We start from the raw sequence: 16218 nt of genomic DNA on the forward strand, positions 1-16218 counted from the left end.
GGGGCAAGAGTCAGAGACCCACTGCAGATCTCCCTTGCAGAGGGCTTCAGATGCCGGGTTGCCCCGTCGCCATCTTGCTGCATCTCCCATCCATCCTTTTACTTTTAATCCACATGTATCACTGTGTGTGAAAATAATTTCTTGTAAATAGAATATAGTTGGGTCAATTTTTTAAATCCACTCTGCCAGTCTCTGGGATTTGATTGGTATACCACTTCCATTTAAAAATGAATGGTATGTTAGCAATTAAGTCTGCCTTCTTATTATTTGCTTTCTATTTGTTCCCTATGGTTTTCAATTCTCTGTTATTTATATTACTTGAATATATTTTTGTGTATACTCTCTTTTGCAGAGTTATTTTAATGGTTGTTTTGAGCACTACAATATATTTATGTGATTTACCATAGTCTACTAACATTCCATCACATTGAGTGAAGTGACTTCTATTTAGGCCATTTTATCTTCCTCATTTTTAATATCATTATCTTGAGCATCAAATGACTTTATAATTTTTGTTTCAATCATCAAATATTATTTTTAAAACTCATAGCTATTGATGTAAAGAATAGTCTACTGTCTGGATTCATATTTCTGCCCTTTCCACTGTTCCTTCATCCTTCCTAATGCTCCAAGATTGTTTTCTCTTTGTCAGTAATTTATTTTCGTTATTATTTTAAAGTAGGTCTGCCAATGACAACTTCTTTTAGTTTTCCTTCGGTTTAAAACGGTTTTATTTCTCTTGATTCCTGTAGGATAGTTTTGCTAGATACGGAATTTGTGGCTGACAGTTCTTTTCTTTCAGTGTTTAAAAATGTGCCACTTTTTTCTGCTCTTCATGGATTTAGAGATGAAATGAACTGTCATTCAAATCTGTCTTCTGTATAATTATGATGTGTCTTCATGTAGATTTCATTGGATTTATCTTCGTTGGCATTCACTCAGTTTCTTAAACCTATAGGTAGTTATCTGTTGCCAAATTTGGGGATTTTTCAGTCATTATTTCTTCCAATGCTCTCTTAGCCCCACTCTGTTTCTCCTTTCCTTCTGGAACTCTGATGATAGAATGTTGGATATTTTACCCTGCAGTACTATTCATTTTTTGTTCTTGAGAACTGTTGATTTTTCATTTGTTTTCAGTCTATTTTTCCTCTGTGGTTCAAATAGTCAAATTCTGTTCATATATCCTCAAGTTCACTAACTGTCCACTGACATCTCTACTCTACTATTGAACCCAAGAAGTGAGTTTTTATTTCTGTTTTTATACTTTTTAGTCTATAATTTTTAGTTGTTTTTAAAAAATGTTTTCTCTTCATTGGCTGAGATTTTCTCATTTAAGAAAATTTAAGTTTTGTCATTTAAGAGAATTTATAATTATGGTAACTGCTTTAAAATTCTTGTCAGATAATTTTAACTCCTGATTCCCCTCAGTGTTGATCTAGTCAATTAACTCTTCTCATTCAAGTTTAGCATAATGGTGATTTTTTGATAGTATCTGTTAGGAGGTCCTGGGTTCAATTTAAATCTTTTATTTTCACAGGCAGTCACCTTGCTTAGGTTTATCACACAACCCTGGCTGGCTTCTGTGGGCTTTTTATTCCTCAAAGTAGTCTTTACAGTATTACCTTGGTCTGCTTGGTTAACCTGGTACCACTGTGCCCCATCAGTGCTGCCTGAAGTAGTGGAGAAGTTTTCCCCACAATGGCAAGCTGGATGTTTCTTGGTGGGGGAAGGAATACTCAAGCCTGTAGAGATAAAGAAGTTTTCTTGCTGGGCCACTTGTTGTGTCTAGGTACCTCTTACTGGCTCTTCCCTTTAATCTGTTGTCACTTGGCTGCAGAGAGGAGTCTCAGGCTTGCAGGAAAGGAGAGTCCTTGACCTAGTGCTTATTGTAGGAGGAGCCCCCAATTTATTCTTCTTTCTGGTGATGTCAGGCTTGCCTGAGGTTTTCAGAGGAACTCCTATTAGATACAAGGAAGGAATATGCTTACCTGAAAACTTTCTGATGTTAGGTTGGAACAGGGGAAAGACAGGTTTGAATCACCTTCTGCCGCTGGATGTAGAAATACAAGATGCCTTGAAACTGTGTTATTTCACCAGTATTGGGATTCCAAACCAGTTTACCTTCTTTTTACCTTTCAAAATCCTCCTTTGGTTGTCTCTTATGTCATTTCCAGGGCTTATAGTTTTGTTTAGCAGAGAAGAGCAGGAAGAAAGGAAGAAATTGACCTATGACATCTTGTCTATATCAGAAGTCTCAAATTTTCAAATGCATTAAAAGTTTGCAGCCAGGCTCGGTGGCTCAGCCTGTAATCCTGCGCCTTTGGGAGGCTGAGGTGAGTGGATTGCCTGAGCCTGCGGGTTCAAGACCCGCCTGGGCAGGCGAGACCTCATCTCTACAATGAAAATTAAAAAAATTAGCCAGGCATGGTAGCGTGCACCTGTAGTTCTGGCTACTTGGAAGGCGAGGCGGAAGGATCGCCAGAGCCCAGCAGGTCGTGGCTGCGGTGGCCGGAGCGGCCACCGCACTCCAGTCTGGGTGACAGTGAGACTCCAACTCAAAAAAAAAAAAGTTTGCAATATTTCCTATAACTATTACATTACCTGTGAGGTGCCACCAGCTAAACGTGGGGCATAGAACAAATCAACATTGGTGAAGGGGATTAGTAATGTTTGTGGTCAGAAGGTATCAAAGTGCTTCAGATCAGTTGCAAGCCCCTTCCTAAACTAGAGAGCAGCCCTACAGGACCATACACCAAGCCTCTTCCAGAATGCATGTTGGGTCACCATAAACCACATGCTCTCTGGACCATCTTGTGGGGTGATAACCAGAGTGTGGGATCTGAAAACACACAAATGAATGCAGAACACACATTTCTAAGCTTATTTGTAGACTAATATACAGACTCTTAGGTAAAAATACAAGTTTAACCAATTACTTGGTATTATAAAAATAAGGAAAAATAGCAAAAAAAAAACTTCATTCGTAAAAAAGGAAGAAAATATTCTTACCTGTTCTGAGGACTTTTCACCAAATAATGTCTTGCTGTGAAAGGAAAGATAAATGAAGATAGTAAATAAATGCTACTTTAGATATATATGCTCCAGGAATTACCAGGAAATTCAGGGACCCAGGTGTTGTTCAGCTATTGGTGCTATACCAGCCAACTCACAGGGCTTGCATACTTTTCTTTGGGGAAGTACAGTAGAGCCATCACATGGACACCACAGTGACTTGATATTGTTCCAGCCCTACATCTGACCAGGCATGAAGTTCTACACTCCAGTCTTCCTAGTTACATAACCCCAAATTTTCATTTTTGGCCAAGACAAATTGAGTTGGATACTAACCTGAAGGATCCTGGAGTAATAGTCACCCAACTTTTGAGCTCTGCCTGAGTCATAAGAGAGCACTCTTGGAACCAGATGGGACAACAAGTCTCTACTCAGAAGCTCCTCAGTATAAAATGAGTTTACATTCTCTGATTAATACTCTTCCAAGGCTAAAAAGGGGCCTTTGGAAAGACAGTCTTGAAGCAAAACATTCTTCTATGATAGGTCTGTAGAGAAAAATAGGAATGCCTAGATACTGAATCCAACAAATATCCAATCTAAAGCTTGGAATGAATTTACTTTAAATAGAAATAAAGTTGAAACAGTCAGGTGGACCCCGAGGTTGTATGGTAGATTGTTACATCAAGGGACCCCATGAATCATACCTCTTTGTATCCTGCACACCCATGTATAGCCCCTTCCTACACTGACTCTGAATTTGGTCACATAACTTGCTTTGTTCAAGGGAACATTAGCCAATGCGCCATAAGCAGACACATAAAAGGCATTTGTGCTCTTGGATTTGCTCTCTCTCTCTAATAAGAGGAACTCTTCTGCTACCACATGAGGAAGCCTGATGAGCCTATTGGAAGATGAGACTACGTGCAGCAGACAACAGTCATCCCAGTTGAGGCCCTAAAGCAATCAGGTCCCAGTTGATCCACCAGCCGACTGCAGCTGCATGAACAACTCCAGCTGAGACCACCAAAGGAATTGCTCCATGAAGCCCAACCCAATTGCTGACCTAAAGAATTGTGAGCAAATAAAATATTTGTTGGGAGCTATTATATTTGCAGTAATCTTTCATGAAGGTAGGCAATGCAGCCACGAAGGTTCTAGAGCTGGATGTGAGAATCTAAGTTTGAGAAGGGGCTGGTCTAGTCCCCATTAATACCTAAACTCTTTCAGCATTCCATTTACTGAGCACCTACTGTATGCTAGATAATACAGATTCAACAACAATAACAACAACCAGAGTTAGTATTTATTGAACACTTCGTATATTTTAAGCTTTGCACATCCCTGGGTACTCTTCAGAAGAGCAGTTTAAGGGAACCATTTTCTAATTCCTCATCTTAAATGGTATTCTTTCCTAAGAATTCATTGTCTTGTCATTTGACTGAAGTTCCTTTCCCTCTCTCCTTTCAAGATCACCTTTTTCTATTCATAAAATCAAAGCACACCCCACACTCTAGATTTATACTCTGGAGACCTGTTCTTCAGGGAAATGTCAGTGAGGCACCAAACAATAATTGATATGTGTGTTAAGAAAGCAGATTGGCTGATGTCTGGACAACTAAACCTTCCACAAGGGAGGCCTTTTCTAATATTTTGCTTTCCATAAGGATTGAATAAGGATTGAACCCAGTTATCAGCTGGTAGAGCATTACAAATCATTTTTAGTGATAGATCACTATGTGATTTTGACATATAACTGGGGAGCCATTTAAAATATTGAATGATATAAGAAAATGTCATCCGTTCTTGCCTTTCTAAATATCAACCAGGAATTTCAGAGCTAACATCAATTTTAAAAAATAAGACTAGAATTCAGGGGAATTTTATCTCTAAGTAAATTTGTATAAGGATATATGAAGTAAATATAAAAATCTATTTCAATAAAAATGCATTTCCAATAGAATTTGGTTTTTATGACTATTAATTATTTATCTTAAATTGTAATATATTTATGTCATTTTAATTTTATACAAATTTTCCAAACCTTATTAATGGCATAAAATTAACAGCTTACTCTAAAAAAGAACTTCAACACTTAAAGAACATATGGAATAAGAAAATAAAAAAAACTTGTTAATTTAAATTTGTATACAAATGTTACCTTACAGATGAGTGTAATAGGGTGACCAATAAAAGGCTATAAATCTTAGTGATCTATCACAGAAACAAAGAACTGAGTACCACATATTCTCACTCATAAGCGGACCCTGAACATTTACCATAATACTATAAAAAAGGGATTAGCTGTAGCCTGAAATTGCTGGGGAGAGGGAGCAAAGTGGAGACCAAAGGGAGACTCAAACTTTACCTGTGCAATGACTACTTGTATACCTAATCCTGAATTTTACCCCACATTTTAAAAATAAGAAAAATTAATTAAAAATAAAAAAACAAAAGACTTTCAAACCAAAAAATGTATGAGTATTAAAGTAGGATAAAATTCTGTGGGAAAGTGGATTGAAGATAAAAGTTCAAGGATAAAAAGAGAACATATAAAATTTCTAACAGTTAATGCTTTTTCAAGAGGGTCTTTTTTTTTTCTCATGAAGTCTTAAAGTAAATGAAGATGGTAATTAGATTTAAGACATTTAGATGTAAAAGAAATGTAACCACTTCATTTTTAAGAAGTCAATACTTGTAATACTCTGGAAATTACATCCTTGCAACATTTTATATTTGTAATGAAAAACTTTAGATGTCAACAAAAAACTAAAAGTGCATAGTTTTAAAAATTATTTTAGAAATTATGCAAGCAAAAATGTTTGCAAGCCACAACTTTGTACTTTAATTTAATCTTCATAATAACCTTGTCATTACTTCTGTTTTACAGTGGAGGACATTGAAACAGAGAGGTTAACAAACTTTCCCTAGGTCACACAGCTGGTGTTATTTTATGGGTTGAACTATATCCCCTCCAAAATTCATATATCCAACGCCTAATCCACAGTACCTCGGAATTTGGAGATAGGGTCTAAAAAGGCAATTACATTAAAATGAAGCTATTAGGGTGGACCCTAAACCAACATAACTGGTGTCCTATAAGAAGAGATTAGGACACAACATTCACAAAGGGAAGACAACATGAAAACACAAGGAGAAGGTGGCCATCTGCAAGCGAAGCCTCAGGAGAAATCAGCCCCGCCAATACCTTGATCTCAGGCTTCTGGCCTCCAGAACTGTGAGAAAATAAATTTCTGCTGTTAAAGCCACCCAGTCTGTGGTACTTTGCAATGGAGCTCGAGGATACCTATATACCTGGGAAGTGGCAAATGTGGGCAGTCTGACTCCAGAGTCCTCTTGTAACTACTACAGTCATCTTTTGATATCTTTGAGGATTCATTCCAGAACTCCTTTGGGATGCCAAAATCCAAAGAAGTTCAAGTCTTCAACATAAAATATCATAGTATTTGCATATAATCTATGCACATCCCCTTGCATACTCCAAACCATCTCTAGATTACTTACAATACATAATACAATGTAAATGCTATGTAAATAGTTGTTATCCTGCATTTATTTTATTTGTATCATTTGTTATTGTTGTTATTTTTTATTTAAAAAAATTATTTTCCAGCTACAGTTAGTTGAATCTGCAAACACAGAAATTGCAGATATGGAGGATCGACTATACTCTGCACCATTCTCAGAGACACTAAGCTACTGGTGTCAGGGCTCCTACAGATGGAAAAATTGAGTCTCAGAGGCATATGGCCAGCCCACTACTGTGCCACAGCTAGAGCTGGGTAGAGTTGGGACTGCAATCCAAGAGAATCCCATGAGCTGACCTGTGTTTTAGAAAGTCTAGTCTAGGGTCAGCACAGTGAGCAGCTTGAGGGTCAGGAACTAAGGGGCAGGAGAGCAGCTGGGGAACTTCCCCACGGAAGCTGACTAAGAAGGGCCAGGAGCCCAGCGAGAATCGGCAGTGTCAGGGTACAGAAGATATACCTCTGCCAGCACTTGGAGATTGTCAATTCTGAAGTCTTAGCCAGGGGGGTGCAGGGTCGATGGTCCAATTAATAAAGAAGGATCACCTATAGGACTAAAAGTTACTTTTGACACCAAAGGGGAGGCTTACAGGTATCTGAGAAACAGACTTCACTCAGAGTCACCTTTCAATATGCAAAGCATAATCAGTGCTGATTACATAACTGTTCTAATCTAACTTAGGTTGGACTCCCCAGAAGCAGAAATCGTAAAGCAAGCATTCAAGTGCCAAGAGTTTATGTGGGAGATGATTCTAGGAAACCCACTGTGGGTGGGAGAGCCTGGGGAGAGAAGCAGCCAATAAAGGGTGCAAAATGGAGCCAGTCCTCACTGCGGGCCATGGTCTGCAACCCAGCACTTGATCTGGAGACTTTGGCTCCACACAAAGCAGCCATCTGCAGAGATGAAAATTCAGGCGCAGTTCTTTTAAATGGTGGTCTTATGATATTTGGAAGTTTGAAGGCTCTGAAAGGAAGACCTGTTTTTCCCACTTCTCTTGATAAGAAGCAGCAGTCCCTGGGCCACTCCCTGCCATCCTCTACCCTTTCTCCTCCTCAGCTGGGACCACACTGCTCACAGGCTCATCCCATGGCCAAATCTCCCTGCTGGCATGTACAGCCTGAAGGCTTTGTCTTCTTCATCTGGACCTGTCCCTATCACCACTGCCACCCGAAGTGGGGTGATTTGGGGTAGGGGCATCTGTGCCCTCCATTCTTTCAAGGCCTTTAACAGGGTGGGGACATCCGAGGCATAGACAACCCTCTCTCCATCCTACCTTCTACTGTCTTTCATCCTCTTCTGACCTCCAGGACATGCACAGACCCTGGGATAGGACCCAGGGATGTTTCTTCTCTATTCACCGAGTGCTCTTGGCAAGAACTGTGGCAGCCCCGGCACCACACAGGGTTTCCGTGCTTGGAACATGGTATGCGCCCAGGAGCACTTGCAGAGGGAAGGATCATAGTGCTCTCCCCACTACCTGCAGCCCAAGCATAGGCAGGGACCCCTGCAGTCTAGAAAAGCAACCCCTTCCTTCAGAGTACAGTCTGTGGCCTCTGCCTGTAAGGAGAAACAGGACCAGAGTACACTCCTTCCTACCTCCAGCCCTGTGCCCTCAACATGCAAGGCCCAAGAGTGAGCGCCCTCCAGCAAACAGTCCTACCAAAACAATTATAAGGACAGTTCTACCTCTTCTGGTCACCAAATGGGAAGCTGAGAAGGAGAACCAAGTTCTTTACCTCCTGTTCTCTTGGCACAAAGAGCCATTTAGTGGCCATATTCATTCAGTGAAAAGCACCAGTACATAAAGCTGTCTGTCTAGAGTCCCAGTCATGAGACCCAGGTGGCTGTCAAGCTCTTTGAAAGTGATGAACCCAAAATGGGATGTGCCGGAAGTATGAAATCACACCAGATGATTAAATCACAAAATCTTAGTAGGAAAAAGGAGTGTGGTGTATTTCATTCATAATCTTTATATATTAACACTTTTTGGAATGGTATTTTGGATGTAGTAGGTTAAATAAAAGATATTAAAAGTAACTTCACTCCTTAGTAAGAAAAAGAAATGTAACATCTCATTTATAACTTTTATACATTGACACTTGTTGGAATGATATTTTGAATATAAAAAGTTACATAAAAATATTAAAATTAATTTCACCTTTTTGTTTCCCTTTTAATGTGACTATTAAAAAACAGTCAGAGCACATCTGTGATTCATACTGCATTTCTGGTGGGGCAGCAGGCAAAGGGCCTTCACATGCCTGAGCAGTTGGATTGGCCACCATGGCTTCCGACCGTGAAAGGGTGCCGCTGGTAAAGGTGAACCCCACACATGAGAAGGTAGCCTGGAGCTGCCCACACCCAGGACAGGCGGCCACCCAGCACATCACCCATAGACCCAAGAGATAAGAAGAACCCTCGACACCATTTTACAGTGAGAAGACTTGGGGGCTCAGAACATAATTTATTTATTTGGGATTTCGGAAGTCCCATTTTGTAGATTAAGGAGCCTGAATCTAGGCTGTAAGTCCAGTGCTCTTTTGATTAGGCCACTGGAGAGGCTTACGAACCCCCACAAAGGAAAGATAGGAGCTCAGGGGGGCTGAGAGAACCAGTCGAGCCTCCCAGCACACACTGAAGGACCAGAGAGATCTCCCTCGTAGTTGTCCAGGTGTCTGACTCCATGCTGCGAACGCTTAGTCCTCTCCAAGGCCCAGGTCGTCCTCAGCCCCTTTTAGTCCACGGCCACCCCATTCTGATCTTTGTAGTCTCCTCGCCCACACTGTCCAAAGTCTGGCTGTGAGTAGGATGTAGCCCCCAGCTCCCTTTCCTTGTACCTCTGTAAGAAAAGGCCACAGGCCCTTTGATTCATCTTCAGGGGGAAGCAGAAACAGTCAGTTTATGGGTAGGGAAGTTTATGGGTGTTTAACAAGCCTTAGAGAGTCCTGTCTGTGGTCATGGTTCTACCAAATCAGGCAGACCTGACTCTAATGTGTCTTAAAAACTGCACTTTTAAAAGCTCAGGCACAGAAGATTGAGGGATTACTGGGGCACCAGGTCTGGACTAATTCCCAAAGAAGCAAAGGCCTTTGGAAACCAGTGTGCTTGAGGCACCAGCACACTAACAGGGGCTGGGCCCTGGGCCATCAGGATTGGTGTTTTTCAGGGTGACTCAGAGCTGCAAAGGCCCTAGGATGAGGTTCTGGGCACCAACGCCATAACAAAGAGCACAGACAGAGATTCATAGTTTGGGAGGGGAAGTGGAAAACATGTTTGTGATTGGCAAGCAACACATGGGTGCAATTAACTCCAGCTCACATGAATACTCAGAGCCCTTGGACACAAAGCAGCTGCAGCCTGGCATGAGAGCAGAGAAGCAGGAAGGTTGAGAACATAGAAGGGCAGGTCTACGGCCTCCTGGCTTCCGGGATGGGCTGGGTTTACATCAGGGTCCCATTGGGTGTTGCATCAGGAGTGAGGCCAACTACTCTGATGTCCTCTTTCCTGATGAATGTGGCTGGGGGAGTTGGAGAGCAGGTGCCAGGCTCATCTCTCTTGTCCATTTGTGTGTGAGCAGCCTGCAAACTGTGATGTTCCATGGCCCCCACACGGGCAGAAGGGCTCTCCCACACACAGTCAGGCCCAATAAACACAACTGTATAGAAAATCTAGAAACCATCAATATAACAAGGGGGTCCTTAGTAAGGCCTGGAACCTCTTCAAACCAAGCACTGGATATATGTATTTACATGTATTAATTAAGATGAGGTAAATTTGTTATAGTGCAGTGGATTGAAAGTGAGAGCATGCTATATTTGAGTTGTACGAGTGTTGCTGGTTTTTAGTGACATCATTTCTGAGGATCAGTGAGTTCTTTAGACACATGTGGCTTGGCCCACAAATGCTTGACTGCTCCCAATGACAGCCATGGTCATCTGTAGCCACCCTGTAAAAGGAGCAGCCTCCTGAGACACAGCCTCACATGGGGGTATGTGTCCTATCCCTGCTGTCACTCTGGCACCTGCTGGAACTTGCCACTTTAGAATTGCTGCCGTCTCCACATCCCAACTCCATCCCATCCCTGCTTAGATACAAACAGAGCATGCACCTTGAAAACTAACTGGTTGCCAGGGTAACGGCTCAGCACCACCAGTCCTCAGGCCTCACAAGCAGCCACAATTTTGCCTCTGTCTCCAGGAGTGATTGGGCTGTATCACTTACTCCTCCCAAAGCTAGGGGCATCCCTTGTTTCCCATTGGGTCTGCAGTGGGAAAGTGCAATAAAGTCTTCTTTGAGTGGTGACTTCAAGAATACCACAAATTAGTTGCCATTCTTCCTCTCCCTTAAGACTTGGCTGCCCTCATGACTTGCTTTAACCAATAGAATGTGGGAGAGTGACACCGTGTCAGTGTCCAGTCTAGGCATGCCTGTAGTCATCAAGTAGGAAGGTCTGGTTACCCTGCTGGTAAGACGACAGAGAAGAAAGAGATGCCACCAGCCCTGCTACTCCATCCATCTCAGAGGTGGGCCCCAGGCACCACCCTGAATCTCTAGTCCTAGTCAACACCTGAGTGACTCCAGGTGACACTTCCAGAAGAACTACCCAGCTAAGCCCAGCTCAGATTGCAGAATCTTGAGAAAATAAGTGTCATCTTAAGCTATCACTTTCAGAATGATCAGAAATAGACACCTTGAACTTTTTGAGATTTCCAGTGTGTGTTCTCTAGCTCGCTCTAAGATTAGAAAGGCAACTGCTATTAGTTACATCTTCAGAATCAGAAGTCTTTGACCAACTTAAAACATGACTAAATTTATCAGATCCCTTCTGTTCCATCACATCATTTTTGTTATTAAATTTATTAAATTTCATTGAGAAAAAAGGTTAGGAAGATTTGCAACCAAGGCCTCACTGGAAGCTTGGACCTCCCCAACAAGAAACTACCTGCAGATCTGCTTCTGCAATGCCACTGTTCTGAGCCTAGGGCCACCTTCCTGTGCACCATCAAGGGGCGTTAACACCCCCAAATTACCCTGAAGCAGTGACAGGGTCAGAGAGCTTCTATTGAGGTCCTGCAGTGGAATGTTTGGAGCTGGCTGGGGAGACTTGGAGCCCTGAGCAATATTTGGACAACTCACCATTGCTCTGAATGCCTCTGCTTCCTCAGCTAGGACACAGGGACTTGATAAAATCACTTGCATCCCAAGGAGAGCATCAGGACAGAAGAAGACTCACATAGGGACAGCATCCCATTTGTGCCAGGACTCCCTCCTCTAGGCCTGTTCCAGGGGCTCCCTGAAGGCTTGTTTTCTCTAGTTCAATGTACAGAATATCAGAACTTGGAATAGTCTGCTCAAAGTTCATGGTTTTCAGGTGAGGGGGTAATCTTCCCTCTCCAAAGACAATCTGGAAGTCTCAGCGGATGTTACTTATATCACATTAACTGGGGACAACATCTGAGCATTATTAGGCAGTGGCAGAGATGCTGGACATCCAGTGATACATAGGATAGTCCACAAATGAAGACTTGTCCCACATAACTTTGAATGAACTTCCTGACATCCATGTAGGAAAAAAAAAACAAAAAACCCTGCTCATGAGGGACTGGAGTGAAATCCATTTTACATATAAACACAAGGTATGGTTTTGCTCCATGTTAACACACAACGAATGTCTAAATGGTGTGAAAAGCAGTTGAAGAGTAGACTGCAGCCTTTTCAACAGTTGAGATTTTAGGAATATCATCCTCAAGGGGCACTGACACCAGTAGTCATGGCCCATCTGTGTCAGTCTCTACTTGTCCCTGTCATATTCATACTGAATCTTCGTATATACAACATGTCTTATTTAGCCTTTACTTCAAGTGTCAGATATAAAGAATTATTGCCTTCTCTGAAATTCACATTTATTCAAAAGAAGCACAAAACTCAAATTTGTCTTATTGTGTTATAAATTACTTTCCTTTTATTTCCCCTTTAATTTTGGAGCATCAAATATATTTCGGGATACAGGTAGTATAACTCCTCTGTGAATTTCATTTCAAAATCTTAGGGCGGTTATTCCAAAATATTTGTTGTAAAAAGGAGATGATGGGTGGAAAAGAGGTTAAAAAGAGCTGGTTCTAAGGCCTTGCTACTCTAAGTTCAACTTCACAACAGCAGCAGAACTGGCTAGAAATGCAGTATTACAGGTCTGCCCCAGACAATCAGAAGCAAAATCTGTCTGGGGCAGGGCTTGCTCTGCTAGGGCTACAGGGCACCCACCTGAGTCTGCAGATGGGAATCACACAGACCAAAGTCAAGCTCCCCAGGAGCTTCAGGCACCAGCTACAGCTGTTTAGGAAGAATCTCAGCAACAACCTTCAACCATGGAAGGCTGAAGGAACATTCTTTTGACAAGGTTAGCCCCCAGATGGCTCATAGTTTCCTGAATAGAAATATAAGAGGCTTGGGATGAGGTTGGGGCTTGGGCCTCACCTCTGACACTCCTGTGTTTCAGGATTTTTCAGGATTTTACCAAGTTCCTCAGCTGTGCTCTCTGTCTAATGGGACTGGTATGGACTATCATCCAGGTTCACATTAGAGCTTGGAGGAGTCAAACAATGTGCTTGGCCCACAATAGGTGCTCAGACAAAGCTCTGGACAGCTGAGGGGGGTTTCAGGCACTGTGTACATGAGGCTCTCTGGAGTCTACTCCAGTGGGTAAGAGGCAGCTAGAATCCCCATTCTCTGAAGGCAAGGATGGAACCAGGGCCATTCTCTGAGGCCTGGAGGAGGATGCCAGGTCCTCCCATGTGCTCCAGTCTGCCCTTCTTGGCCTTGCTTTGTTTCTCCAACCCTGCCTAGGGCCTAGCAGGGCCTGAAGCTTAAGTCAGACTCTCTATCATGTCCCAGAACCCAGGCAGAGGTGCTGTTGGAGCACACCCTGCTTGGAAACTGCCTATGTGGCTTCCACACAACAGTTGGGAGCAAAGCAGCTGCGGGGGGCGGGGGGGAGGAAAGCATTTGTTCACCACGTGCTAAGCATCTGTCCTGGGCCAAATTCCAAGGTGAATGGCTCAAATGTATGGCCGCTGCCTTACAAACTCTCCCTTGAAGAGAGGCCCAAGCCAGCATACATGTGCAACATGCCATGAACTCACAAAAGTAGTCAGGGGAAAGCTAGGTTACCACTAATGAGGTGAGCTAATACTGTGGGGGAAGGCTCTGTAGCTGGTTTTGTAGGACAGCACAGAACAGAAGGGCACGGGCTCCAGAGGAGAATGGCCTGGGCTACAGCCTCACTCTATCACTGACTGCTGAGTATGCCAGAGTATGCCAGAGTTGTCATGCCCCTCCAGATCTCTGCCCCTCCCTGTTAAGGCCCCTGAGGGCTGGTCTCCACACCTTCATGCTCCCCTGCCCTCTGATGTTTAGTGGGCTGCACCAAGGACAGCAGCAGAGGAGAACTGATTGTTGGAACAGAGAAGCTGAGGAATGTAAGGCCCTGGTTCCATCCTTGCTTATTCCTTGTTTGTCAGTGTCTGAGTCCCTCTTCAAAGGCCCCATTGGTGACACCTTTCCCAAAGCTGCAGCTCTCTTATACTCCTCCCCTTATCCCTTAAGGTCTAGAGTGAAAACTCCCTCCCTTGTCCCCTAACGTTGCCCTCACATCTGGGGAGAATCTCTCTGAAACACTGTTCAGAGTCCCTTCTGGACTGGCCCCTCAAGCCATGGCAACTGAATCTAACACTTTCAAGATGACTAATAGTGACAATCGTCATGCATAATTAGAACAGTATGTCAATGTAAATACAGGACATTTACTGGGAGCCTGAATGTGCTAAGGGCTTTGAGCATCTATTTTTTTTGGTAACTTAGTCCTCACAACAATCCTATGATTGGTACACGACTGTCTCACCCACGTCTCAGATGAGGAAGGCGGGCACAGAGATGAATCATCAGCAGTCCTTGAGGGGCACCATTCGAACCAGAGTCAGGCTAATTCCAGAGCTCAGCCCCCTTACCCTGGCCATCCTGAGGAACAGCATCCCGGCTGTTGGCTGTTTTGGAGATTCTGAAGGGAGAATGCAAGGAGGGACTCTCAGAAGAGACCTCCAACAGACGCTGCTGCACATGCGAAACCGAGGTCAAGGTAGAGGTGGGGAATTGAGAGAAAGCAAATAGCGTTCATAGGGAGATGAGAATCACAAGAACTACAACCCCTGAGGAAGAAAGTATAAGGCAGAAGAGGCCAAGGACAGAGTTTGGGGAAACATGAACACTGACAAGAAAGGAGAATAAAGGGAACGCTCAGAGTAGAAGGAAGAGAGAAGAGAAAGGGGGAGGAGGTGCCACCAGCCTGCATGCCAGTGTTCACGAGAACATTCCATTTAAGAAAGGGAGTATCTATTCCTTTCATAAGTGAGTAAACCCATGTTCAGAATGCTTCGGGAACTTGTCCAAAACCTTAGTTTTAAGGGGCATAGCCAAAATTTAGCCCCAGGCTCATCTGATTCCACAGCCTCTTCGGAGAGAAAGCGAACAGAAAGGGGCCTCTGGAGCAGACGAGGGGATATTAAACAATGTCTACAGTGGTCATAGTGTATTTTAGAAGAGTCTAAGGGAAACACATCTTCCTGCTCACTTTTGTCCACCAGTCACAGGTAAATAATCCCTGACTCATGGTGTTTTTCCACCAAGGTGATACTTTGCCCAGCATCTTCCGCCTGTCTGTGGTCGGGCTGCACTCTCTTCCCAGACATGACCTTATCTGTTTTCTTACCTCTGGATTTCCTCTTGTTAAACACAGACTGCCAGACGATGACCAACATGAAGAGCAGAATGCTGAGGATCCCCACACAGCACACAAGAACAGCATACACGTAGAGATCTGGAAGGCAAGGACACATGGGGTCAACCTCCCAGGGGCTGTGGCAAGAGGAATGCACTGGCACAAAATCAGTCAAAAAGTGGATTTTTTAAAATCCCTGTACTACCATAATCAAGGCAGTGTGGTATTGGTGGAGGGATAGAGATAGATCAATGAACAGAATAAGAGCCCAGAAATAGACTCACACAAGGATGCACAATTGATTTTTGACAAAAGTGCAAAAGCAATTCAATGACGGAAGAATGGCCTCTTTAATCAATGGTGCTGGAGCAACTGGACTTCCATTGGCAAAAAAAAACAAACCTAAATAAACCTTACATGTTATACAAAAATTAACTCAAATGAACCACAAGCCTAAATGTAAAGTATAAACCAGAAGACTTTTAGAAGAAAACGTAGAAGGAGGTCATTAGGATCTAAGACGAAGCAAAGAGTTCTTAGACTTGGCACCAAAAGCACCAATCATGTAGGTTAAACCTGATAAGTTTGATCTTATCAAAATTAAAAACTTGTGATCTGTAAACAACCATATGAAAAAGATGAAAAGTCAAGCTACAGACTGGGAGAAAAGCACTGTAAGCCACAGATCCAACAAAGGACTGGCAACTAGTATACAAAGAACTCTCGAAACCCAACAGTAAAAAATAAACAAACAACTCAATTAGAAAAACGAGCAAGCCAGGCTCGGTGGCTCAGCCTGTAATCCCACACCTTTGGGAGGCTGAGGTGAGTGAACTGTCTGAGCCCGCGGGTTCGAGACCCACCTGGGCAACTTGGCGAGACCTCATCTCTAC

At 43.0% G+C, this 16218-nt stretch overlaps 1 protein-coding gene across 1 annotated transcript in view; it reads right to left on the reverse strand.

The window, feature by feature from the left end:
• Nucleotides 1-2751: 2751 nt before the first annotated feature.
• Nucleotides 2752-16218, reverse strand: part of VSTM4 (V-set and transmembrane domain containing 4) — a gene marked incomplete at its 3' end in the record, with an annotated part of 44071 nt that continues 30604 nt past the window's right edge. Inside the window, exons 3-5 of the mRNA XM_008051961.2 lie at nt 15317-15424; nt 3010-3043; nt 2752-2839 (exon numbers count right to left, since the gene is read on the reverse strand). Coding sequence (XP_008050152.2) covers nt 2752-2839; nt 3010-3043; nt 15317-15424 — 230 coding nt within the window. The remainder of the gene's footprint in view (nt 2840-3009; nt 3044-15316; nt 15425-16218) is intronic.

This window comes from Carlito syrichta, unplaced genomic scaffold, assembly GCF_000164805.1.
Source record: "Carlito syrichta isolate Samal-C Ts95f unplaced genomic scaffold, Tarsius_syrichta-2.0.1 Scaffold247529, whole genome shotgun sequence".
In the NCBI taxonomy this organism is placed as follows: Eukaryota; Metazoa; Chordata; class Mammalia; order Primates; family Tarsiidae; genus Carlito; species Carlito syrichta.